The sequence below is a fragment of the Diceros bicornis genome, chromosome 24 (assembly GCF_020826845.1).
Source record: "Diceros bicornis minor isolate mBicDic1 chromosome 24, mDicBic1.mat.cur, whole genome shotgun sequence".
In the NCBI taxonomy this organism is placed as follows: domain Eukaryota; kingdom Metazoa; phylum Chordata; class Mammalia; order Perissodactyla; family Rhinocerotidae; genus Diceros; species Diceros bicornis.
The window spans coordinates 11,188,282-11,212,909 of NC_080763.1; the positions used below are offsets into that span (position 1 = coordinate 11,188,282).

The window sequence follows — 24,628 nt, forward strand, 5'->3', positions numbered from 1 at the left end:
CTTTTTGTCTAAGAAGGACTGCTTGATTTCCTCTTGACTAGAAGTTATCTTCTGATCTCACCCTATACTTCTTTAAAGCATTCTTATAAGTCTTGGGCACTTAACTCTGCCTTGTATTGTTGTCAGTGGCCTCATTACATCTACTACATTTTTAACTTTTTCAGGACAGGCAGTGTGTCTTATTCATCTTTATATTGCCTGCAACATCTAGTCCAAGTCCTGAATAATGAATATTTTTATATTTGTTTTGAATCAGACTGATCAATAAAGATAAGAAGTCAAGTTGCTATTTAGTCACCTGAGTGTAATCTCATTTTTTATGTGAAGTTTGGAATACATAAATAGACTTGAATTTATTTAACTTTGCTTTGAAAAGTCATTCAATACATTTTTTTTCCTAGTAACAAAGTAGAAATAATTTCCTGCCTACTTTATAATAAAGGAAGATTTAAGGAAAAATCAGATATTTAAAAATGTTATTTGTTATTGAAAAGAAATTTGGTATTTTAAAAGTCCTATAAATACATGAGTGCTTACTGTAAATTGAGCTAACACATTTAGTAAAGGTTTGGAAGAGTTCGCTGAAGTTCCTTTTTTGGGTGTGTTTGTACACTGATAGCACAGTTATGGGGTAAATTCATACCATATTTATATTTCTTCATAATTTGATCAGCTTTACTGGCTTGAATGTGATATCATTAACTCTTATCCCAAATATGGATTCTTCTCCCACCAACTCAGGGAATCACTGCTGTTGTGAACCCCTGGTAACGCCTGGAGTGTGTTAGATGCCTTGGATGTGCTGGAGTGGGCAAAGTGGGTGTGAATCACTGTGTTCATGCTGAGACTTACTTGAACAGCACTTAGGTGCTAGGTACTGTGCTACTCTTACTGTAACAAATTTGTATGTTCAATTATGTTTTTAAACTTTATTTCATGCTTTCCTTAGGCCTTGTGAAAAAGGGTAAAGAGCAAAATACACAGCGAAGCTTTTTTCTCAGAATGAAGTGTACCCTAACTAGCCGGGGGAGAACTATGAACATAAAGTCTGCAACATGGAAGGTGAGTAAAAATGATTTGTGAGTGGTGATGCACTTGATTTGTAGATAACTTCATACATGTTGACACTGCTAGTATTAAGATAGCATTAGAATTGTGAGGGAAAACTTACTGCACTTGTTCCTTGGCATTTGCAGATTTAACATCCAAAACAGTGTAGTAGTTTGCAGTTTGAGGCATGAACTTAAATTATGTAAACTGTGACACTGGTGTACTGAGCTAACTTAATCAGTTGGCTTTGCCAACCACCCAGTGTTTGAATCTTGATAGTGCTTAATTTTCTATTCATTGTTGTATCATTTCTTTGCTTAGTGTTGAAACACAGTCATCAAAGCAAGAAATAGCCAGATGAATGAAAAATCAGCCCAGATTTGTATGAAGGAGATCTTTTAAAGCATAATCTTTGGTGCCTGAGGAGTAGGGCATGTGTGGTGTTATAGGGAAAACATTTATTGATTTTCAAAAGTATAGCTAATCTACTGATAACTGTAAATTTTATCAAAGCTTACTTGCCACATCATTTCAACTACTTCTCTCTCTGCATTTTGTTTTTCTAGTTTTGTATATTTTTTAAAAACTACTTTGCTTTCTTCCTACACAGGTACTTCACTGCACAGGTCACATTCATGTATACGACACCAACAGTAACCAGTCTCAGTGTGGGTATAAGAAACCACCCATGACGTGCTTGGTGCTGATTTGTGAACCCATTCCTCATCCTTCAAATATTGAAATTCCTTTAGATAGCAAGACTTTTCTCAGTCGTCACAGTCTGGATATGAAATTTTCTTACTGTGATGAAAGGTAAATGAGATATAAAATATAACTTGAAATTTTTAATTAGTCCACAGCATTTCTTACTATTCACTATAGTAAAAACTATATATGCTTCTTTCCACCAAATTGAATACAATGATTCATTCTAGAACTCAGTAATATTAGATTAACTTTGTAGATTAATTCAGCCACATTTATTAAATACTTTCTATGTACTATGAATACTTACTCTACCAGGTGCTATCTAGAAATTAATAAGATGAAGTCTTTTTCCTTTAGGGGTTCTAATTTATTTAAACAGAAAATATTCCAAAGACATACAATGCATAATTTGAGGAAAGCAAGATTACTTTCGGTTATGGACTAGAAAGGAAAGTCTTCGGTCCTCTCCCTACCCTACATATGTTCCCTGTGCAGCTTCAATTGCCATTTCCCAAATTATATTCATAACTATTTCTATTTAATTGCCAATTTGATATTTTTATCTGGATACTCTTCTGTATTATAAATTAAATATTTCTGTAACTGAACTGCACCACTACTGCCCCAAAACAACAACTTCATAAACTGCTTTCTCTCTTATAATGCCTATCATGGTTAAATATACCACTGTAGACGGACACATGATGCCAGTAAAAATTTGCAAGTCATCCTTTTCTTTGACCCTCATTATCTACACTCAATTGGTCTCTAAATCTTAAAGATTTACTATCTACATATGTCTCTTGATCCGTTCCCTCCTTTGCACCCTTGCTCTCCTGCCATCGAATTCTTCAGCTCATTATTACCTTTGGCTTGAACTGTTGTCATAGTTTCTTAAGCTGCTTCTCTGCCAACAGATTTGTGCCCTTTTAACCTGTCATCTAGGTTTCCAAAAAAGTAGACTTCCTAATGTGAAAACTAGATCGTGTCCTTCTCCTGTTGAAATTGCCACAGTTGCTTCCCTTCATCTTCACACACAAAAAACTTGTTTATGGAAATAGTAAAGGAGGGCAGGAGATTTTTTATTTATCAAAAAATGTGCATATCGATGGGGCCAGCCCAGTGGCGCAGTGGTTAAGTGGTGAAGTGCGCCTGCTCTGCTTCAGCAGCCCGGGGTTCGCAGGTTCAGATCCCAGACGCGCACCGACGCATCACTTGTCAAGCCATGCTGTGGCGGCGTCCCATATAAAGTGGAGAAAGATGGGCACAGCTGTTAGCCCAGGGCCAGTCTTCCTCAGCAAAAAGAGGAGGATTCACATTGGATGTTAGCTCGGGGCTGGTCTTCCTCACCAAAAAAAATGTGCATATTGAAAAACTGAAAGAAAAAAAGACCTACACAATAAAATCTAAACTTCTTAGCATGGCAAACAAAGATATTGATGATCTAGCCCCCCCTGCTCACTTCTCCAAATTAATCAGGAGGAGGGAGGACCCCTTCTGATGTGGCCCCTAACATCCTACAGCCAGAGAGCTCCACATGCTGTTTGGCTGCTTTAGTGCCTTTGCACATACTTTTCCATTCTGCAGTGATGTTTTCTTCAACTCCTGAAACATACTTACCTTCCAGGAGCCGCTTATTCATCTACTCCTTTGTGGAGCTTTCCTTCTTCCTTCAAGAAACTGTACTATTCCTTGTACATAACTCTGTCATAGAATTTATTCTATGTTGTAATTATTTGCTTACCCATTTTTTTTACTATAAGGCTGTATAATAGTGACTAAAGGCATAAATTCTGTAGTCAGACTGCTAAATCCTGACTTTGCTGCCTATATCCAAATGATCTTGGACACATTAGTTCTTCTCTTTGAGTATCAATTTCTTCATCTTTAATAACACCTGCTTTATATGTGGTCAAACTTGAAGATTATATGAGAAAACCAATTTTAAGCACTTAACCATGATATAAAGTAGGTAAGAATCCCCCACTCCTGGAGGCAGCCCGGTGGTGTAGCGATTAAGTACATGCACTCTGCTTTGGCAGCCCAGGGTTCGCAGGTTTGGATCCAGAGTGCGCGCTGACGCACCGGTTTTCGGGCCATGATGTGGTGGTGTCCCATATAAAGTAGAGGAAGATGGGCATGGATGTTAGCCCAGGGCTAATCTTCCTCAGCAAAAAGAGGAGGATTGGCAACAGATGTTAGCTCAGGGCTAATCTTCCTCACAAAAATAAATAACTAATTAATCAATCAATCCCCCACGCCATTGGACAAGGAAACATGACCGAGCACTGGCTTTGGAATCATATAGTCCTGGATTCAGTCCTGGCTTGCAGCTCTGGTACTTACAGTGTGCCCTGGTCTTAGAACTTCACTGTTCTAAATCTCACATTCCTTATTTGTAAAATAAGGGTCGTACTTGAAAAGTCTGTTGTAAGGATTAAAGGAGTTTGTTGAGTGCCTAGTGCACATAGTGAATGCTCCACCACTGGTGTCAGCTTTAAGAAAGATGAAGATAGAAAAGCTAAGAAGAAAAAAAGCTATTGTGTTTACTGCCAGTATTCATGTGAATGTATGATAGAACAGAGATGCCCATCCTTTTTTGAAGAATTATTTTTTATTTTTTTGAACTCAGTAACAAAGTATAGGGGTAGGCTGGGGAGAAAGGACAGTGATGCAGCTAGAAGCAGAAAATGGGGAAGGGAGTGACAGTCCCCTTCTGGTCATATCAGAAAATTAGCAAAATGGTCATGACGGGAGGAAAGACAGCCAGCTTAGAGATCAACCAAGTGAAGTTTTGAATTTGACCAGGAGATTGTTAGTTTTCTGGTTAGAGCTCTTTATAGAAACATCTCACATCTATAACCCCTAAGAACAAAGATACAGAAAAAAATTTTGCCCCATTTTAAGAAAATCTAACATCCAAAATATCCACAAATAGCTATTATTTCCTATACTAATTGCCACTTATACTCATTCAGCACATCTATTTGAGCACCTGCTCTGTTTGTGGCACTAATGTAGACATGAAGATGAACAGGTCCTGCCCTCAAGACACAATGAATGAATGGTATACTGCATAGCTGATTTAGATCACAGGTTTCCTAGTCCATTAAAAATGATTTTTGATCAAATTTTCTGGATCACTCCTCCCCTTTTTGGTACAGAATATAAGCTATGTAATTCTCTAAAGTTAACTTGGTCTTTCTTGCTCAAATGTGAATAAAACTGACCTTCTAGGAAAATATATGCTGTTTATATTTTTATGTTTTGGCATCTTTTATTCCTTAGTGATAGACATACCTCAACTCAGATTGAGAAGTACTGATGGATGACTGTTTAAATCAGAGCTTCTTAACATGATACACAAGGCCCTCATTAATCTGATCCTCCTGCCTACTTCTCCAGCCTCATCTCTCCCCACTTGCCCCCACTAACCACATCAGAGCCTTTGTTGCCTGTACAGTGTCAAGCATTTTCTCATCTCTGCCTTGCTTGTGGTGTACCTTCTTCCTGAAATGGTTTTGCTCTCTCTGACTCTCTTCTATACTCAACTCATAAGTCTCCTCTAAGAAGCTGGCCCTTACCACACCATCCTTTCTCATGGATAGAGATGGTTCCTCTGATTCCTGCAGCAGATTATCATCACTGCACTTACCACTTTATTTCATAAGTAGTATGTGTACCAGCAGATTAGCCACATGTTGAGTTTTGTGTTTGCATTTTCACACCTAGAAGAATGCCAGGCATACATAGGCATAAAAGGCTTAAATAATGAAAAAAATTATAATTTCATGGGAATTTTATTTAAACATATAACCTATATAAGACCAATTAAAATTATTTTTAAAGCATAACTTAAAGAAATAGGACTTTTTTTTAAACCAGTAGTTTCCTTTGAAATGCTGCCACCTAGTGTAGATATGTTTAGGGATATCCCTTTGTAAAGAACTCTGGATTTTGGCTTGGTTTGGTTTAGTTTTTGGTTTTTTACAAATCAGCTTTCTATTTATTTATTTTGGAATAAACTATGGCAAATCTTGCCTGAAAGTATGACAACATAAACAGTATTACTTTTATACGTTTCTTAGAAGGGTATCTTCCCTGTGCTTTCTGTAGTTGTTATTTTGGACACAGTATATTATGTAACTTGGTTGCACCTCAGTCAGAAAGTCCTTTGAAATCTAAAGGCTAAGAAATTGGAAAGCTTAACTCATGTTTTGCTCCCAGAAAAGAACATTTCTGTTTAGCATGGTGCTAAGAAGACAGGTTTCTCTTTCTCATGGAATGGGTTCCGTTTCAGACTGTGGTTACAGAGAGTAATAAGATCTAGTCTCTGTCCTAAAGGAGCTGCCAGGGAACCAGAAGGGGTAACTGGATTACTTTCTAGTTCATTTTCAACTTGATATCATTGGTCATCTGAAATGAATTCCTATAATTTTATGTAATAAATTTCAAAAACTAAGTACAGGAGCATCTTCCAAAACCAATGTAATAGGTATTCCTTTAGTTCATGATATTAAAATTTTATAGTGAATATGGATCCCCCAAAGTGAAGCTTTGCCTTGGGGAACTGTTATGTAAAGAATCTGGTTTTGTACACACACACACACACACACACACACACACCCAGAATCTGATTTTATGGTAAAATAATGTTACTGATTTAATCTATATTTTAAATTAAATGTCAGTGACTACCTTTATAACTTTTATCATTTAATTTAGCAGCACTTCATATCAGTACCCAGTCTTGTTACCAAAAGTATATATAATCAAATGTGATAAAAAATACATAACAAGTTTGGGTGAGGGGATAAAAGGGTCAAATAGCAGGATGAACCCAGAGGACTTAAAGAAATGCATGGTGCCCCATTTAGTGACTGTAGAGTTACTAGAGGTGAGATGTGAATTTATTCTAAGCAAAGAATGATGCTCTTGATTTTTGAAAATTCACTTGTCCATGAGATTAATGCATATCAGTTACGCTGGAGAAGCAAATTTTTTCTTTATTAGTTAGTTTCTCTCTCTTTTTTCTTCTTACTTACATTTTTTACTTAACAGAATTACCGAATTAATGGGATATGAGCCAGAAGAACTTTTGGGCCGCTCAATTTATGAATATTATCATGCTTTGGACTCTGATCATCTGACCAAAACTCATCATGATAGTAAGTACAATGGAAGAATTCATAGATAATTCTAATTAACTCTTGCCTCTTGCAATGTCTTTACCATTTGGTCATACATCTAACTTTTTGGTTAAAATTAACCCATCTTCCTAGACTAAATATCTTAACAGGCCCCTTCATAGGGGATCTTGACCACTAAATCTGTGTTTTGTATTTGTTAGAACCAATACCAGTTAAAGCAGAGTCGTTTAATAATATATAAAATTTCCCTGTCATTTTAAATGCAAGACTCAAAAATATATAGACTATTATAGCATCATTTTCAGAATTCATACCTAAGTATTCAGAACAGTGGTTGACACATAGAAGGCACTCGGAAAATAATTGTTGAGTAAAGTGAGGGTGATTAGTATCATGCACTAGTGGTAATAAGTACCTTTGACATAAGGTAGAATTCTCAGTTTTACTCAAATGAATGCTATTTGAAGATCCTATGGTAAGTAAAACTTTGGAATTTCTCACTTGCCTGTTGAATCTGTATCTAAGTATGACTTCCCAGTGTGATTGGGGATGCCTGAATGTCACTGAGTTTGTGTGATTAGCCTTGAACTACAGAATGGGCCCAAGTGTGTAGTCAGGGCCCCAATACTCATAATATCATCATTACTATTTATGTAGTACTTTCTCCCAAATCAGTAATTAATTAAGGTTGCCTAAATTGCCAAAAGACTTCAGTATGATTTCAACTGAGATTCAAATGTGGTAGCACAACTGTTTGAAGTATCTTTGGTTCTCTGAAACTATAGCAGGAATTTAAGGAAATGATAGCAGTGCCACTTTCTTGAATGTTTTCTGTGGAATCAAGATTATTCATTCTCTAGTCTTTCTGATACTTTCAACATGTAAGTCAGTAAAGGAATTTTAGTCACTGCTGTCCCTCATTCCTTGCTTTCATTTTATTTAAAGTGTAAAGGAAAGGAGTTTGTTTAGGGGGTTAGAAGAATGAAATGGGTACATTTTCAGCTATGCTTGGTCTTTTCCTCTCTCTCAATTTAAACAGTTACAACTAATTCCATTAAAATAAATATTTCTCTCCTTTTCTAAGAAGTGATCAACATTCAGCATCCATTCATTTGACTGAAAATTCAAAGTTATTTTCGCTGCATGACTTTTTCCTTTTCACTCCTAGTGTTTACTAAAGGACAAGTCACCACAGGACAGTACAGGATGCTTGCCAAAAGAGGTGGATATGTCTGGGTTGAAACTCAAGCAACTGTCATATATAACACTAAGAACTCTCAACCACAATGCATTGTATGTGTAAATTATGTTGTGAGGTAAGCTTGGAAATAAATATTTGGGGGGAGCAAGTAGTAACTCTTTTTTGGATACTCTGTTATTTTATAGGAAGAGAAGATTGTAAACATTAACTGAATTTTATTTTACTTTCACATTTCTACCTAATTATGGTTTTTAGTACTCTGACCTGAGTTTCCAGGCCAGCTATACTATAGTGATTCCACTAATTACTCTCAGTAGCTGTCTATCCCCATCCTTTTCACTCTCATTTTTAAAAAGACCTTGAAAAAAATAACATATCTATAGATTAGTTTGTGCTAGTCATACAGCTATCACCATATACTATCTAAAGGCAGCTATGCTATTTTTGTTGGAAGAATACTGGCCTTGGAATAGTTAGGTTTGTGTCAAAGCTCTGTCACTCGTTAGTTCCATGACCCTGGGGAAGTCCCCATTTCTCTGAATTTCATCCATATAGGAAAGATGACAATACTTATCTCAAAAGGTTATAATGAGGATTAAATGAAATTCTATTTGCGATTCCTGTAAAAGGCTGTATAATGTGATACATGGCTTTTGTACACTGATAAACTCTTCGCTTAGTTGATTGGCTTGTGAATATTATGGAGATGATCATAAACTTAATCTTTCATTTGATCTATTTCAGTAGGCAACTGCCCCCTTCTAGTTGGTCTTCCGCATTACCACCAGGCTGTTTTCTTGCATGGATATCTGATCATCTCATTTTCCTTAGAATTGTTTTAAGGATCCCTTTATCACCTCCTAGATAAACCCTCACCTACTTGCATAGCATCATTTCTTATCATTATTTTCTATACTCCCATGCTTTCATAGATTTAGCCTTCTTTCTAAAATCTATGGCCGCCTCTCTTAGGGAGACTTTGGACATTTGTTTTCATTTTTGCCACTTGTGACACCATCCTTTAATGTTTTGATATTAGTGCCAAAGAGTTCTTTTGTGACTTTACCATTATATAAGAATCACCTAATTGGAATGTCGTTTTTTTCCCCCAACCCCAGTCTGCCTAACAAATTCTACTTGAGCCCAGGTTTCAGCTTGTTGGCCTCTCTGTGAAGCAAGCCTTCTCTAATTTAGCAATTATCACTTTGTATTTTAATTGTTGGCACACCTACTTTCACACTGGGTTATAAACTTGAGGGCAAGGGTTAATATTTTAATCTTTGTATCCTCAGTTCATTTCACACATAGTAAACACTTAATATTTGTTGATTAAAGGAGCAATAAAATTTACATTTGTCAGACATGAAGATGGAGCTGTTGTTCATCATCTGTCTTCAACTCTGTCCCATAGGTGGTATCACCATATCATTTTCCTACTACCATAGAAAATATGGCACTCTTCTTAGAAAGACCTTGGTCATTTATCTATATATCTTGGTATTCTAAGACCATCCTTAGGTCATGCCTCATATATTAGTGCCAGAGTTCTTCTGTGCCAATTTCATTATATGTGAGTCAGCACAAAAATTATGAAGATCTACTTATGTCCTTCATGTACTAGACTGTTACATTTCTTTGTCACCTCCATTCTTCCCAAATTGGAGAGTGAAGTTTCTTAATTCAAATTAGTCAAATATTTGAATTATCTTGAATTTTAATAGGTCTTGATTTCATATTGGTATTTTAAACCCTGAATGTGACCAAGTATGCATGAGATTATAGGTCAAGGCATCTTAAAATGTTCCTTTTTATGAAGCAGAATTTATTTAAGAGACAAAGTCATTTCAGAGCATCCCCCTCCCTTATTGTGTCAAGTGCTCATTTAAGAATTACTAATCTCTTTTTTGACAGTGGTATTATTCAGCACGACTTGATTTTCTCCCTTCAACAAACAGAATGTGTCCTCAAACCAGTTGAATCTTCAGATATGAAAATGACTCAGCTATTCACCAAAGTTGAATCAGAAGATACAAGTAGCCTCTTTGATAAACTTAAGAAGGAACCTGATGCTTTAACTTTGCTGGCCCCAGCTGCTGGAGACACAATCATATCTTTAGATTTTGGCTGCAATGGTGGGTCTTTAGTTATTTTGTTAATTGCCAAAGCTATGTCTGTTGCTGCAAGCCCATTTTAACTGAACTTTACTCTGACATTTTTTGTTGATAATCATTTGGACATTGTGGTTTTATATATATTTTTTCACAGTCTTCTTGAAAGTATTTGCTTAAATATTTTTGCTCATGTAATTTCTCAGCATTCCTGCTTTTTGTCACATTGTTGGAAATTGTGCTTCAAAGTGTCCTTAAGGTATTTCTTTTTCTCACTTTAATTTTTCTCAGCTACTCTGCTATTTCTATATCCTACTGTCATATTTTCTCCACAGTTTAGCAGTTATATTGCAATAGGTATAGTTGCATTAAAGGATAAATAATCAGTCATACCGTAATATCAAACATTGAAAATGAAAACTATAATTTCAAACTATGTTAAATTTTAATGCATAAAAGTTATAAAAAGGTTGGAATTGTAGGTTTTTTAATGCTATTTAGATTAACAGGAGTTGTCAATAGTGGACTGGAAAGATAACTCAGACTTACACCATAATATCTGTAAACTTTCTGATTAAGGAAAATTTGGTAACATTTTTGTTTGAGTGAACTAGACAGACCTCTGGTAAAAGGGGACATGAATTTTTGTACATGTTAAAATCTAGATATTCTCTAAATTGACTAATTTTTTTCCCTACAGACACAGAAACTGATGACCAACAACTTGAGGAAGTTCCATTGTATAATGATGTAATGCTCCCCTTATCCAATGAAAAAATACAGAATATAAATTTGGCAATGTCTCCATTACCTGCCTCTGAAACTCCAAAGCCACTTCGAAGTAGTGCTGACCCTGCACTCAATCAGGAAGTTGCATTAAAATTAGAACCAAATCCAGAGTCACTGGAACTTTCTTTTACCATGCCCCAGATTCAGGATCAGCCAGCTAGTCCTTCTGATGGCAGCACTACACAAAGTTCACCTGAGGTAGGTGTCATCATATGATAAGACAAGGATAACTTTCAGATTTTAATATTCAGGAATGTATTTGAAATTTTGATTCAAACTTTAATTTGAACCACATGTCACAGTTTTTTTCGTGTGAATTTTAGCACTTGAATATTGCTACAAAAGCTATTATGAGCCTAACTTAGTCTTCTGCGTGTTTTAGGGTCAAAGATAGTCAGGAACATGGGAAGGAACTGGCTTAACATAAAACGTAAACTTATGTTTCTCCTCTGTATATTTATATCAGTAAGACAAAAAAAGTCTTGAATTTAGACATCCACAGAGAACAATACTGTATGTACCTACGATAGCTCCACGCGCATACATAGTACCCTTTGAGTTGGAGAACTGTGCAGTGGCAAAAGGCTTAAACAGGCTGAAAAGGGAAAGGTCTCTAAGCTCTTGGCCCAATTTAGTACAGTTTCCATCACTGTTTTGAAATCCTGGATAAGTGTAACATGAAAATATCAAGTCTTACACAGAGTAAATACCTACTAACTGTTTTTTATTCAAGTTCTGTCTTAATATTAGTTTTCTTATAAACACAATAGAAATAGTCTTTAAGGGCTAGGCTGGGCCAAGACTAAAGGTATCACATAGGTCTCTATTGCTGAATCTAGAATGAGTCGATTTCAGAGCTTCCTATGTCTAAAAATATGCTCAGGAGTAGGGTGACCGAGATCTGAATATTATGACTTGATAAATGAGACACAAATAAGACTTTAATAAGTGGTAAATAATTTTACATTAAATATTGATTGATTCAAACTAGCAAGCTGAGAGTAGGAGATTTGACATCTCGTAGCCTTCTAGAGAAAATATCCTGTGCTCTGGTTGCTCCATTTGCCTAGCACAAAAATGTTTGATTCATTTTGTTTTTAATCTAACAAGAGTAAATCTAACAAAAATGTTAAAATGAGAGGCAAAAGTTTATGCTTAGAATACACAGTTACAGTTTTTTGGTTAAAATTCTTGGTCAGAACTTGTAAAATAGTAGTACATTCATTAAAGTGAATGTAAGTAAAAGAATTTAAGTCTCCACCCCTACCTCCCAGCGTGGCTGTGAGATTTCCAGGTAGATCACAACAGAAGTGTGCCTTCTCAACATAAAAGTAGGCCCCAGTGGGTATATCATCTAGTTATTGGCCAGTTGGGTACCATGTGGGAGCTGTATTATTAGATGAGTTTTATTCTTTAGAATAAGCAGATAAATGCATCTTTTAATTTTAATTTTATAAATGATGTTTTATTACATAGTCAGAAATGTGTATATTGACAAAATTAGTTTTAAGCTCAAAAATTTAACTTCTTACTAGTTAGATAAAATTTGATAGAAGAGGTAGACTTTGTTGTATATTCTGAGATGTGGTTTGAGAATTTTAACAAGTAGCAAAACATATGCAGACATCTTCAGGGAATAGTAAATGCATTTAATTCCTTTTACAGCCTAACAGTCCCAGTGAATACTGTTTTGATGTGGATAGTGATATGGTCAATGAATTCAAGTTGGAATTGGTAGAGAAACTTTTTGCTGAAGACACAGAAGCAAAGAATCCATTTTCCACTCAGGTATATGAACTTATTTATTATATTTTATATTAAATTTTATTAATTTTTAGTCTGAAATGACTTGGGGTTTAGCTTTTTCTTTTATAAGGTGTGGCCATTGTAGAAACTAATGTATCTGTTGTTTTAAAGGACACTGATTTAGACTTGGAGATGTTAGCTCCTTATATCCCAATGGATGATGACTTCCAGTTACGTTCCTTCGATCAGTTGTCACCATTGGAAAGCAGTTCTTCAAGCCCTCAAAGTGCAAGCACAGTGACAGTATTCCAGCCAACTCAAATGCAAGAACCTACTATTACCACCATCACTAACACTGCCGCCACTGATGAATTAAAAACAGTGACAAAAGATGGTATGGAAGACATTAAAATATTGATTGCATCTCCATCTCCTACCCACGTCCCTAAAGAAACTACTAGTGCCACAACATCACCATATAGTGATATTCCGAGTCGGACAGCCTCACCAAACAGAGCAGGAAAAGGAGTCATAGAACGGACGGAAAAATCTCATCCAAGAAGCCCTAACCTGTTATCTGTCACTTTGAGTCAAAGGTATTTATATGTAACATTAAAGTTATAATTGTTTTATTATTTTTTAGAAAATGTATGTGATGGTAAGTTATTTCTAAACAGGAAACTTTCTGATGTATATGCTTTAAGGAACATAAAATTGACGTACAAATTCTGAACTTAAAACTGCACTCCAGAAACTGTTTCTAAATTAGTTTGTGTATTTATTTTCTCTAAAATAATCATATCATCTGTCTAAATGTAGGACGTAGGAGAGTCTTCTAATACCTTTAAAAATAAAATCTACCAATAAGTTCTGTAAATGTACAAAAATTGGTCCAGTTTCTTGCAGTTGTTTAAATCAGACTAGTTAACTATCCTCACTGCTCCTATCTCTTGGAGCTCTTTTTAAGCTTACTTGAAAAGAGCCCTTCCAACTTACGGGTATTTCCAATTCCCCATTCCAAATTGAGCCTGATGGTCTTCAATCCTCAGTATTCAATATACATATTTATAAGACTTCTTTTTAAATTTTATGTATAGTTACTTATGTTACAGTTGCTTTTATTTTTCATTAAATGTTTATAGAAGATTAGCTATATTATAGGTTTTTAAGAGCTACAACAGGAATCAAAGCATGATTTATGACATTGCTTCTATGGAGCTAATTTGAGCAAACATCTGGACACCACTCAAATTTTAAGTTACAATATCTGTATGTAATTTGTGATAGGATTTGACATATTTTAAATTTGAGGCTATAGTCAGAGGAAATAAGTTTTAGCTAGTCAGTGGGGCAGTGTGTGGAGGACAGAAATGATTCCTCTTCTCCTGTGCCGACACTGAGCCAGATACTAATAGCAATAGGAAGAAGCACTGCCAGAGCCAGAGCTGTTGTCCTCTGCCCTGCATCACTACTTTGACCTGGAGTGCTGGGAGAGGCCTTCTCCTAGAGCTAGGAAAAGATCCTGGGCTTTCGATTAACAAAGAACAAAATGTAAAGTACTTTACATTACTTTGTAAATTACTGTGTCATCAGCAGACTTTAGACTCTGAGTTCCTCTAGAGCAATGACAATGTCTTGGAGATTTTTGTGGTACTAATACTTAACTCAGTACCTAACGCGTAGTACTTGCTCAATAAATGGTTATTAGATGGACAGATGAATGAATATGCTAATATAAATGGCAATGACCTGTAATTTACAGTCTACTATTAGCTACAGAGGACTATGGGATATTCAGTTTTCTGAACAACTGTGTACTTGTCAAAACCAAAGTCTAACAGTCAATTCAGCAATTTCTTTTTACAGTTCCAATATGGTATGCACTAAACACTTTAAGAGATGAACTTACCTTTCAGAACTGTATGGAGGCTTTTTCTTTACTACTTCTCTAGGTAATTATTAGCAAAATTAAAGTACTGTACTAAATCAGATGACTTACAGTTTAGAGCAAAGATTAAAGATAAACCATTAAAAGCACTATTACAAAGATGATATTTACATAATACACTGAGTTACACTTCATAATGCATTTATACAAGAATTTTAAAACCTGCCTGTCCATATATTGGAGGTTTCATAGATTTTTTAAAAGAACAAAACAAAACTGCATGTAGGAGAGTGGTTAGAGTAACACATCACTTACCCATATAGCATTCTCAACTATATAGAAGAGAGCTAGGAGCCATTATGATTATGTACAGAGGCTGGGGAAGTCCTTGAAAGGACAAAATAAATATAACAGAATTGATATACCTGACACATAAAACAGTTCTTCACTATTTAATGTTTATTTTAGGCGCAGGTAGTTTAGGTTTGATAACCAGATCAATACTGAGGGTACAAAATGGCTTAGTGGGAAGATCATTGGGAGGGGAGTGGGTATCAGGACACCTAGAACATACTTCCATATCTGCAGCTAATTAGCAGTGGACCTTTGAGCGAGTTACCTGACAGGCCTCAGGTTTCTCACTTATAAAATGGGTATTATATACCTGTGTTACCTATCTTGGGGATTAGAGTGAGGCTAAAATGAACTAATAAATATGAAATGTTTTATAAACTAAAATGTTATACAAATGTGAAATTAATCTTATATTACAGTAGTCCCAAGAATATCTATTATATTAAATGAGATGAAAGACTAATATTTAACAGTTTTTGACTTAACAAAAATACCAATTTAGTTCTGTTCAGTTCTATTTTATAAATAGGGAAGCACACATTTTAGAAAATTTTCTGTTTTAAAAATTTGAACGTCGGCTTTTAAGGTGGTTGACTTTAGTAATCAGGGAAGTCCCTTTAGGTATAACATTATATTCCTGAATGTTGGAAAACGGGTATTATATATTTTGTTTAAAAAAGCTAGATGGCTATTTTAAAAGATAATAAAACAATTATATTTTTATTTGAAAAATTTTTTTCAGAACTATCATTCCTGAGGAAGAACTAAATCCAAAGATACTAGCATTGCAGAATGCTCAGAGAAAGCGAAAAATAGAACATGACGGTTCACTTTTTCAGGCAGTAGGAATTGTAAGTGTTAGAATATATGTTTGCTTTTCTCTTCTAGCTAATGTGCTATTTCTGAGTTATATATACACAGGTAATTCCTTGTTTCTTCCAAATATTAAAGTTATATTTTCAGAAGTTATACACTGGTTTTTTCACTTTGTACTCACTATTTCTTAAAAATATAAACATTTAAGGCCAGCCCGGTGTCGCACTAAGTGCACCTGCTCCGCTTCAGCGGCCCAGGGTTCCCAGGTTTGGATCCCGGGCGTGCACTGAGGCATTGGTTGTCAAGCCATGCTGTGGCAGCGTCCCATATAAAGTGGAGGAAGATGGGCATGGATGTTAGCTCAGGGCCAGCCTTCCTCAGTAAAAAAGAAAAAAAAGAGGAGGATTGGCATTAGATGCCAGCTCAGGGCTGATCTTCCTCACAAAAACACATATATATATAAACATTTAATGAATACATTCTTGGTGTAAAAATTCCAAACGTTACAAATGTATTTTGAGTAAAAAGTGAAGTTCTCCCCTTATTCCACCTCTAACTTTACCACCAGTCTCGTTCTCTTCCCTTTAAGTTACTTTTCTGTTCTTACCCCCAAAATACAGTGGTTAAGTCAATGCTAGTGTAATCCATACTGATATTTTCAGACCAAATTAACTAGAAATAGAAAGCATTTACAGACACATTAGCTGTAATGAGTGGCAAATGACTTTATCATAGTAGTATTAAGAGAAAGAATTAAAAATAATTTAGGGCAGTATTTGATTTAAGAAACTGCCTACATATTGTTACTAAACTTACACTGATTTCAAAGGTTTTGATTTTTAAAAAAATTGAACATAGTAAAATTGAAATAACTTTACTGTTTTTAGGGAGCATTATTACAGCAGCCAGACGATCGTGCAACTACTACATCACTTTCTTGGAAACGCATAAAAGGATGCAAATCTAGTGAACAGAATGGAATGGAGCAAAAGACCATTATTTTAATACCCTCTGGTTAGTTTATTCTTTCTGCCCTTGAACATCACAAAGAGAATTAAAATATATGAAACTTTTTTATTTAAGAGCTTTACTCCAAGTGAGAGAGTGATTTTTGTTCCTTAGCAAGATTAAAAAGTAATGAAGTTTTTATGCCTTTTTCTAAATTGATTTATCAACTTTTGTGCCTTCATTGTACCCTGTAAACACTTCTGACGTAGCACCAGTTAACACTTGATTGCATTTACTTGTTCCCATAGCTGTGGGTTTTGCCTGATAGACTAAAAATGCTTCCAGAGCTCATTTGCCTTGTTTTCTCCAATACCTAGTGAATAGTGAGTGTTTAATAATATTCATTAACTAGGTGAATGCATACTTAGGTATCTCTTTGTTTTTCAGATTTAGCATGTAGACTGCTGGGGCAATCAATGGATGAGAGTGGACTACCACAGCTGACCAGTTATGATTGTGAAGTTAATGCTCCTATACAAGGCAGCAGAAACCTACTGCAGGGTGAAGAATTACTCAGAGCTTTGGATCAAGTTAACTGAGCTTTTTCATAATCTCATTCCTTTTTTTGGACACTGGTGGCTCATTACCTAAAGCAGTCTATTTATATTTTCTATATCTAATTTTAGAAGCCTGGCTACAATACTGCACAAACTCTCTTAGTTCAATTTTGATCCCGTTTATACTTAATTTACATTTATGCTCTTTTTTAGTACGTTCTTTAATGCCAGATCACAGACAGCGCATTTTCACAGTTCTTTGGTATTTAAACCATTGCATTGCAGTAGCATCATTTTTAAAATGCACCTTTTTATTTATTTATTTTGGGCTAGGGAGTTTGTCCCTTATCGAATTATTTTTAATAAGATGCCAATATAATTTTTTAAGAAGGCAGTAAGTAACCTTTCATCATGATCAGTTTGAAAAATTTTTACTCGGTTTTTTTCACATTTTACATAAACAATAATGATTTGCCGGCAGTACATGGTAGCCACAATTGCACAATATATTTTCTTAAAAAAATACCAGCAGTTACTCACGCAATATATTCTGCATTTATAAAACTAGTTTTTAAGAAGAACTTTTTTTTGGCCTATGAAATTGTTAAACCCTGGAACATGACATTGTTAATCATATAATGATTCTTAAATGCTTGTATGGTTTATTATTTAAATGGGTAAAGCCATTTACATGATATAGAAAGATATGCATATATCTGGAAGGTATGTGGCATTTATTTGGATAAAATTCTCAATTCAGAGAAATGATCTTGATGTTTCTGTAGTCAATTTGCCAGCTCAAAAGAAAACAATACCCTATCTGTAGTTGTGGAAGTTTATGCTAATATTGTGTAATTGATATTAAATCTAAATGTTCTGCCCACTCTGTTGGTATAAAGATATTTTGAGCAGATTGTGAACAAGAAAAATCATGTTTTGTTAGCAAAATTGCCTAGTATGTTAATTTGCTCAAAATTTGATGTTTGGTTTTATGCACTTTGTCGCTATTAACATCCTTCTGTTTTCATATAGATTTCAATAATTGAGTAATTTTAGAAGTATTATTTTAGAAATATATAGTTGTCACAGTAAACATCTTGTTTTTCTATGTGCATTGTACAAATTTTTCATTCCTTTTGCTCTTTGTGGTTGGATCTAACACTAACTGTATTGTTTTGTTACATCAAATAAATATCTTCTGTGGACCAGGCCCCCCCTTGCTCAGCTTTTATGTTAAAATAATATTTGCTTCAACGCCTCCAACTCCTAAAATGATTTACCAACAATTTAAGTATTTTATGAAAATTACATTGTCAATTATGTCTACATTCATCCTATTGCTATCACTCTCATGTATACTGTGTTCCTAAATATCATGTTAATAAGAAACCATAATGTTCCACTGTAAAGAGTATGCTTTTAGAAAAGAAACTTGTCATTTATAAATTTACGAACCTATGAAAGTAAAACAGAACTTTAATGTTTTGGGGGCCAGCCCAGTGGCGTAGTGGTTAAGTTCACACACTCCACTTTGGCAGCCCTGGGGTTTGGAGGGTCAGATCCTGGGCACAGACCTGTGCACTGCTCACCAAGCCATGCTGTGGCGGCATCCCACATATAAAGTAGAGGAAGATGGGCACGGATGTTAGCCCAGGGCCAATCTTCCTCAGCAAGAAGAGGAGGATTGGCAACAGATGTTAGCTCGGGACTAATCTTCCTCAAAAAAAAAAATTTTAATCTTTTAATATGAGTGGGATGAGTGAAGCAAATCCTGAACATTATAGTCACAATGTTATAAGGGCAAGAAATTCCTCTAAAGATTTCTAATCTAGTCCCTTTCACAGATGAAGAAATATAGACCACAAATAATAAATGATTTGTTGATGCCCTAAAGGTAATAAGTGGCAGACCAAAGATTTAAACTCAGGTCTCTGACTCTAATATCAAACTGAGAACAAACCTTGCTTTGTTTTTGTTTTAATGATACTGTATATTTAAAATGTTTTAATTAGCTTTATTCCGTTTCTCCTGTATTTTTTTAATGAAATATCTATAATATTTCTTTTCTGATTATAAAAGTAATACATTCTCATTCTTTAAAAAAAAGACAGCACAAAAAGATATAAAAAAGAAACAGGAAGATCACTGTGAATCCCTGCACCAAGAGGTAACAGCAGATTATTTTTATGGACAAATTACGTAGGTAGTGCCCGAGTCTTAGGTCCTGCAGCATGAGGTTACAGGAACAAAATACCCTGGACAAAATGAACTAAGCCACAGATCTTAGGTGGTTGTGTTCATCTTAGAATGAAGAAAAGGTGATTACAATTACCTGAAAATTGGGGAACAAAAGTTTACAATACTAAGACTCAATCCAAGATTTGGGGGGCACATGTATACTTCACTGTAAATACTATGATCCAAAGCGCTTCTGTATTTAAATACAGATACGTAGTACTAGAGGTGGTATTTTAGGGTAAAGTAGTTGTTTAATTTTCCCAGATCAAAATATCAAAAATTCTGCTTAAGTTGAAAACTAGAAGTGTCTGTATAGTTTTCAAATACTGTTAGTAAGTGGTCAGATTATGTAATGACCAGGCATCTGGGAAAATGATCTGTGAGAGAAATGATTTAGAAGAGACAGCCACTTTCAAGGACAGCAGAGCTGGAAGAAAACAAGTACCCACCTATGGGGCATTCAGAAAAGAAACCCCTGGAGTGCTTGAAGCTGTCTGAAACCCAGAACCAGCCCTTCCTTGCCAGCCTTGTGCGCTGTCTCGGACACCATCTTTATAGAATTCTTTATAATGCCTCTATGCTAGAAGTATAACCCTGCCCTAGCAACTATAATTCTGTCATAGCTCTTCTCCCCTTAAGATTCCTCTCCCCTCCCTGTGCATGCCTGTACTTTCCCCTTCTGGTGCTGCTGTGAATGAATGACCACAGTATTATTTTCACACTTGAAGAAAGTATGGGAAAGGAGTTTAGTGTATTTTGTTCATTTGTTCTAAGCCTCACTATTAACCTTGGAACTAGAAATAGTTTCCCAGAGCCTACACTGCCAGGTACAATGGCTCATAGATGAGGAGTTACAATGAATCTAACATCTCTGAAGTACTATATGCTAGACTTTGTGTTAAGCATTCTGCATGTTATCTCACAATCTTCCAAAAACCCCTATGAATTAGTACTTGTATCTCATTTTTGTCGATGAGAAAATAGTCTTGGACAGGTGGCCCAAGGTGCAGAGCATTTGAGCTGGCTATCAGTGACTCACAGCCCACGGTGCTAACCATCCTGCTGTGCCAGCCAGTCTAGTAGAATGTACCCTTTTCCCCATTGTTAACTGTTTAAATAGCAAATAGAAAACGGTGAGGGTGTAAGGAACTGAGGGTGGGTGTCCCCTGAAAGTAATGAGATCATACAGGATATAAATGGAAATTAGTAAAAGTGGTGTTTTGAAGTGCTGTTCAGTGGGGTTTTAGTTTGAACTAGAGATTCATGCAGACATGACTTGGGTAAATGAGGTGGTGTATGAAAAGCACGTTAAACTAAAAGGCTGTACAAATGTATAGTATGGTTCTTCCAGAGATGGTGAATTTAATGGCATAATAGACATGTTTATTTTAAGTCTGTATAATCTCACAGTTACTGTAAATCTTGAATTCCCCCTACAGTCTCTAAAATAAAGAAAAGATGAACTTAAAGTTAGTGGCTTTGCAGAAACAAACATTCTAAAATTTCTAATATAGCAAGGTCAAAAACAAGTTGCAAACAACACGGAATTTTTTCTTTTTTTCAACAATAGGGTTTGGTTAAATAGAACCTTTGTGAACATGTTGCTAGCTAGAACCAACAAAAATGTAAAGAAAAAAATCTTTTACTCGGGTGTTTTTTTAAGCCGGCCAGTAACCCCTTTGCTTATATTTCATTTCATCCCTTTAAATAGCGCTGAACCTGTTGTCCGAGATCGTTTTACAGAGAATTAGTTCAATCTGTGGAATTTGATACGAAATCCTCTCCCTGTAAGATAAAAGCTATACCTTACCACACACCCTCCTATGAACGCCTTCTGAAGCTTTGTTGTGTTCACACCTTCCAGAGGTTTGGACATAATATTTATTCTTACCTGTGGTGGACCGTTTTATCCAAGACGCTGCCCAGACACCCGACCTCCTTGTACTATTTTATTTCCTTTATTCCCTTGTCTTGGCTCCATTCCGGGACGGAGAGGAAAGGCAGGTGCCTGAGAGCGGCAGCGATCAGACCCTCAGCGGAGAAAATACCGAGGATGCAGAAGGGATCGGGCACCCCTTCCGTCCCCGGTGCCGCTGGTACTACACGAGGAGGATGTGAAACCCGAGCCGCCGGGGGAAACTTCCCCAGGCCCCGCCCGCCGCGCTGCCGGCCACGCCCCGGTACGTGCTGGGGCGCAGCACCGCAACGCCGCCCCCGCCCGCGGCCCCGCGGCCGGCCCGGGGGGCGGGAGCCGCCGCGGTTGCTCCGTGGGCCGCTGCTGCCCGCTCCCGCCTACGTGTGACGGCGCATGTGGAGCGCGCCCTCCCCGCCCCGGGTGGGGTGGGCGGGGGCGCGAGGGCTGCGCGCTGCCCTTTGTCTGCGGTGCCTCGTCCGCCTCGGATGCCTGGCGCCGGCGCTGGCGCTGGCGCTGCCGCTCACTTTTTGGTTGGATGGGGCAGGATGAAGGAATGAGACTTGATGTGTTGCTGTGTGAAGCTGTGCTTTGTAGAAAAGAAAAATATCTGAGGTTTCGTAACGCAGTGGACCGTGGTTAAGTGTATAATAGTTGTTTAAAAATTAATCATCTACTAATCCGGTCCAAAACGGAAGAGTTGTGTATTTGAATATACTCCTCTTAAGGTGCTCAAAGGCTTAGTTGAAGTAAAGCACTTTGAGGTATCCCTGGTTGAGTAGGTCGAAACGTGAGCTGCCCCAGGTGTTGTTTTATTTTGTTTTGCTTTGTTTTTGGCTTGCAGTGGTTTTGAATTTGTTGTGTGCCTGCCCCTTATCGAGGACAACTATTGAGAATCCTTTGGGAGAAGATAAACTTGTTGGACAGAAAGGGAGGTGAGTTTACAGAATAGGGAAAAACTTGGGGCCTTAAATTTAATCTCTTGTAATTAGTAGGTTCCTCTGTGGGGTCTGGTACTGTGGTGGCTGTGTCTTGCTGTGATGCTGAAAACTGCCTGCAATGTTTCAAATACCGGCAGGTCCCCCATGGTGGACAGGTTTGAGTGGAGCTTCCAGACTAAGATGAGGAAGAAGGACCCAGCCACCCACTTCCAGAAAAATTGGCTGTGAAAACGCTGTAAATAGTAGTGGAGCAGTGTCTCATACAGCACTGGTGGGTGAGTGGATGGCGCAGAAGGACGGGACAGGGTTCCGCTCTGCTGTCCACAGGGTCACCAGGAGTCACACTCCGATGGATGGCACTAACGATAAATTAGTATGTTGTGATTGCGCAGTTTGTTGTAAAGTACGAAGCCAGGTTTGTTGAGGATAAATAACCTTGTCTCTGTCTTTACGTTTTATTTTAAATTGTTTCCTTCAAGAAAATTCATTGTTTATGGTTTTTCAAAAGAATTTCCTAGAAAGTAAGAGTCCAATTTTAAAAAGTGGTCAAGGTGTTTTAAATACTTTTTACTAATAAAAACTGTTAGCCTCAATCATCGTGTGTGTTTGTATTTAATTAGAGAGATGCCATATAAGGAGAGTGCTACAACTCTTTTGGTCCTATGGATATAATAAGTAATTATAAACTGGTGCTTCTCCACGGAAGAGAACAGGCGGGGGCGGGAGGGGGGGTGGCTGTAATGTTTATCACAAAGGGTAATGCATTTTAAAAAGCTGAGTAACATACATAGCCTGACAAGTAGATTAGACTCTAAGTCAAATCTATTTTCTAGAGATCTTTGAAATATTAAAACATTAAGAAACACTATTTTATGTAGAGATCCTTTCCAAATATTTCTGGATATTATTTGCTCTTTGAAACAGATTTTTTTAAATGGTTTTACATACAACTGAAACCGGCAAACAGCCATTGATGATTAAGCAGCTAGTAACTATGGGGGATTTGAATTTGCCAACTCAAAATATGTCTCTGCCTGAATGACATTTTGACCCCCACCAACTGACCAAAGGAGTTTGGGATGGAAGGCCTGCCCCCAGAAAAGGCTATTACTATAGATATCTCCAGGTACCTGGGTGGGTTGTGCTAAGCTCATTCTTAGTTCTAGTTACACTTTATGAGAGATATTTACATTTGTAAAGAGAATCTCCGTTTGTAAAGGTATCTTCTTCCCTGCACCAGGAAGAAGGGGGGGTGGCCTTACCTAGAAACTTATCAGAAGGAAAGGCAAGGACTTAAATCTGCGTGATAAACTTACTCGTTGTTAACTGTTGTTTGGGCAATATGCTCTCTGACTCCCACCAGGTTCCTATAGATGACATCTCCTTGGAGCCTGAGTTACCATGGTAATGGGTGTTTGAGCTATTTTTTTTTTCAGGAACTGAACCCCTTGTCTACTTCGGGCCGGGTTGAGACCACCAACCCATCAACTGGGCCCTTTTGACGGCAAGAGGTTGCAACCCCACCCTCAGGGCACGCTAATGCCGCCATTCTGTGAACGTGTGTCCTACCAAGAGGCATGAAGGCTGACTACGCTTTGCGTAGATCATCAGTTACCTCATCTCTCCTCACCTCCAATCATTTCAGACCACCTTGCCCCCTTCTCCGTAGATACCCCTGAGTCCCTATTTTCGGGAGGCGGATTTGAGACTTGTTCTCCCGTTTTCCTCACTTGGCTGCCTTGTGATTAAACCCTGTCTCTCTGCAATCTCATTGTCGTGGTGATTGGCCTTCTGGGCTGCGGGCAAAAATGGACCTGGTGCGGTAACACAACTGCGATGACAAGCTCTTTACCAGGAGCACTGAACAAGCTGTGGGGTAAGCCATGATAAACTGTTGCCTGATAAACTCCCTGGTCTGCTGGTAGAACATTTAAAGCAAAAACCAATCAAACTGAGCTACTAACACCACAAATCAGAGAGGAGCCAGCACAGCCTGGGTAGGTGCTGTGCCTCTTCCTAGGCAAGTTCAACTGCAAATATGTGCCACCCCTGTGAACTTCCACGTCACGTCACCTTTAGCTTTCTTACTTTACCTCTCATTTTTTCACCTTCCATGATCACTTATGCATGTCTTATCTCCCCTACTAAACTCTTGGTGCCTTCAGAGCATGGTTCCCATCTGATTCATCTTTGATTGCTCCTAAAACTTACCACTCTGTTTG

The 24,628-nt window shown here is 37.0% G+C and overlaps 1 protein-coding gene and 1 long non-coding RNA gene across 3 annotated transcripts in view; one reads left to right on the forward strand and one right to left on the reverse strand.

Annotated features, from left to right (window-relative positions):
- Positions 1-18,525, forward strand: part of HIF1A (hypoxia inducible factor 1 subunit alpha) — a 43,456-nt gene extending 24,931 nt beyond the window's left edge. Inside the window, exons 5-15 of one of the 2 annotated variants that reach the window (XM_058567070.1) lie at positions 950-1,062; positions 1,661-1,863; positions 6,820-6,926; positions 8,077-8,224; positions 10,021-10,241; positions 10,918-11,204; positions 12,672-12,794; positions 12,924-13,348; positions 15,737-15,845; positions 16,698-16,824; positions 17,206-18,525. In XM_058567070.1, coding sequence (XP_058423053.1) covers positions 950-1,062; positions 1,661-1,863; positions 6,820-6,926; positions 8,077-8,224; positions 10,021-10,241; positions 10,918-11,204; positions 12,672-12,794; positions 12,924-13,348; positions 15,737-15,845; positions 16,698-16,824; positions 17,206-17,357 — 2,015 coding nt within the window. In that variant the 3' untranslated portion in view covers positions 17,358-18,525. The remainder of the gene's footprint in view (positions 1-949; positions 1,063-1,660; positions 1,864-6,819; positions 6,927-8,076; positions 8,225-10,020; positions 10,242-10,917; positions 11,205-12,671; positions 12,795-12,923; positions 13,349-15,736; positions 15,846-16,697; positions 16,825-17,205) is intronic. The other variant, XM_058567072.1, reaches the window with a different exon arrangement.
- LOC131420822 (uncharacterized) lies at positions 2,820-21,699 on the reverse strand. Its single transcript, XR_009223688.1, has 2 exons — positions 21,445-21,699; positions 2,820-3,047 (listed from the first exon to the last, which is right to left on the reverse strand). It is a non-coding gene; the product is annotated as an uncharacterized LOC131420822 (long non-coding RNA).
- Positions 21,700-24,628: the final 2,929 nt, after the last annotated feature.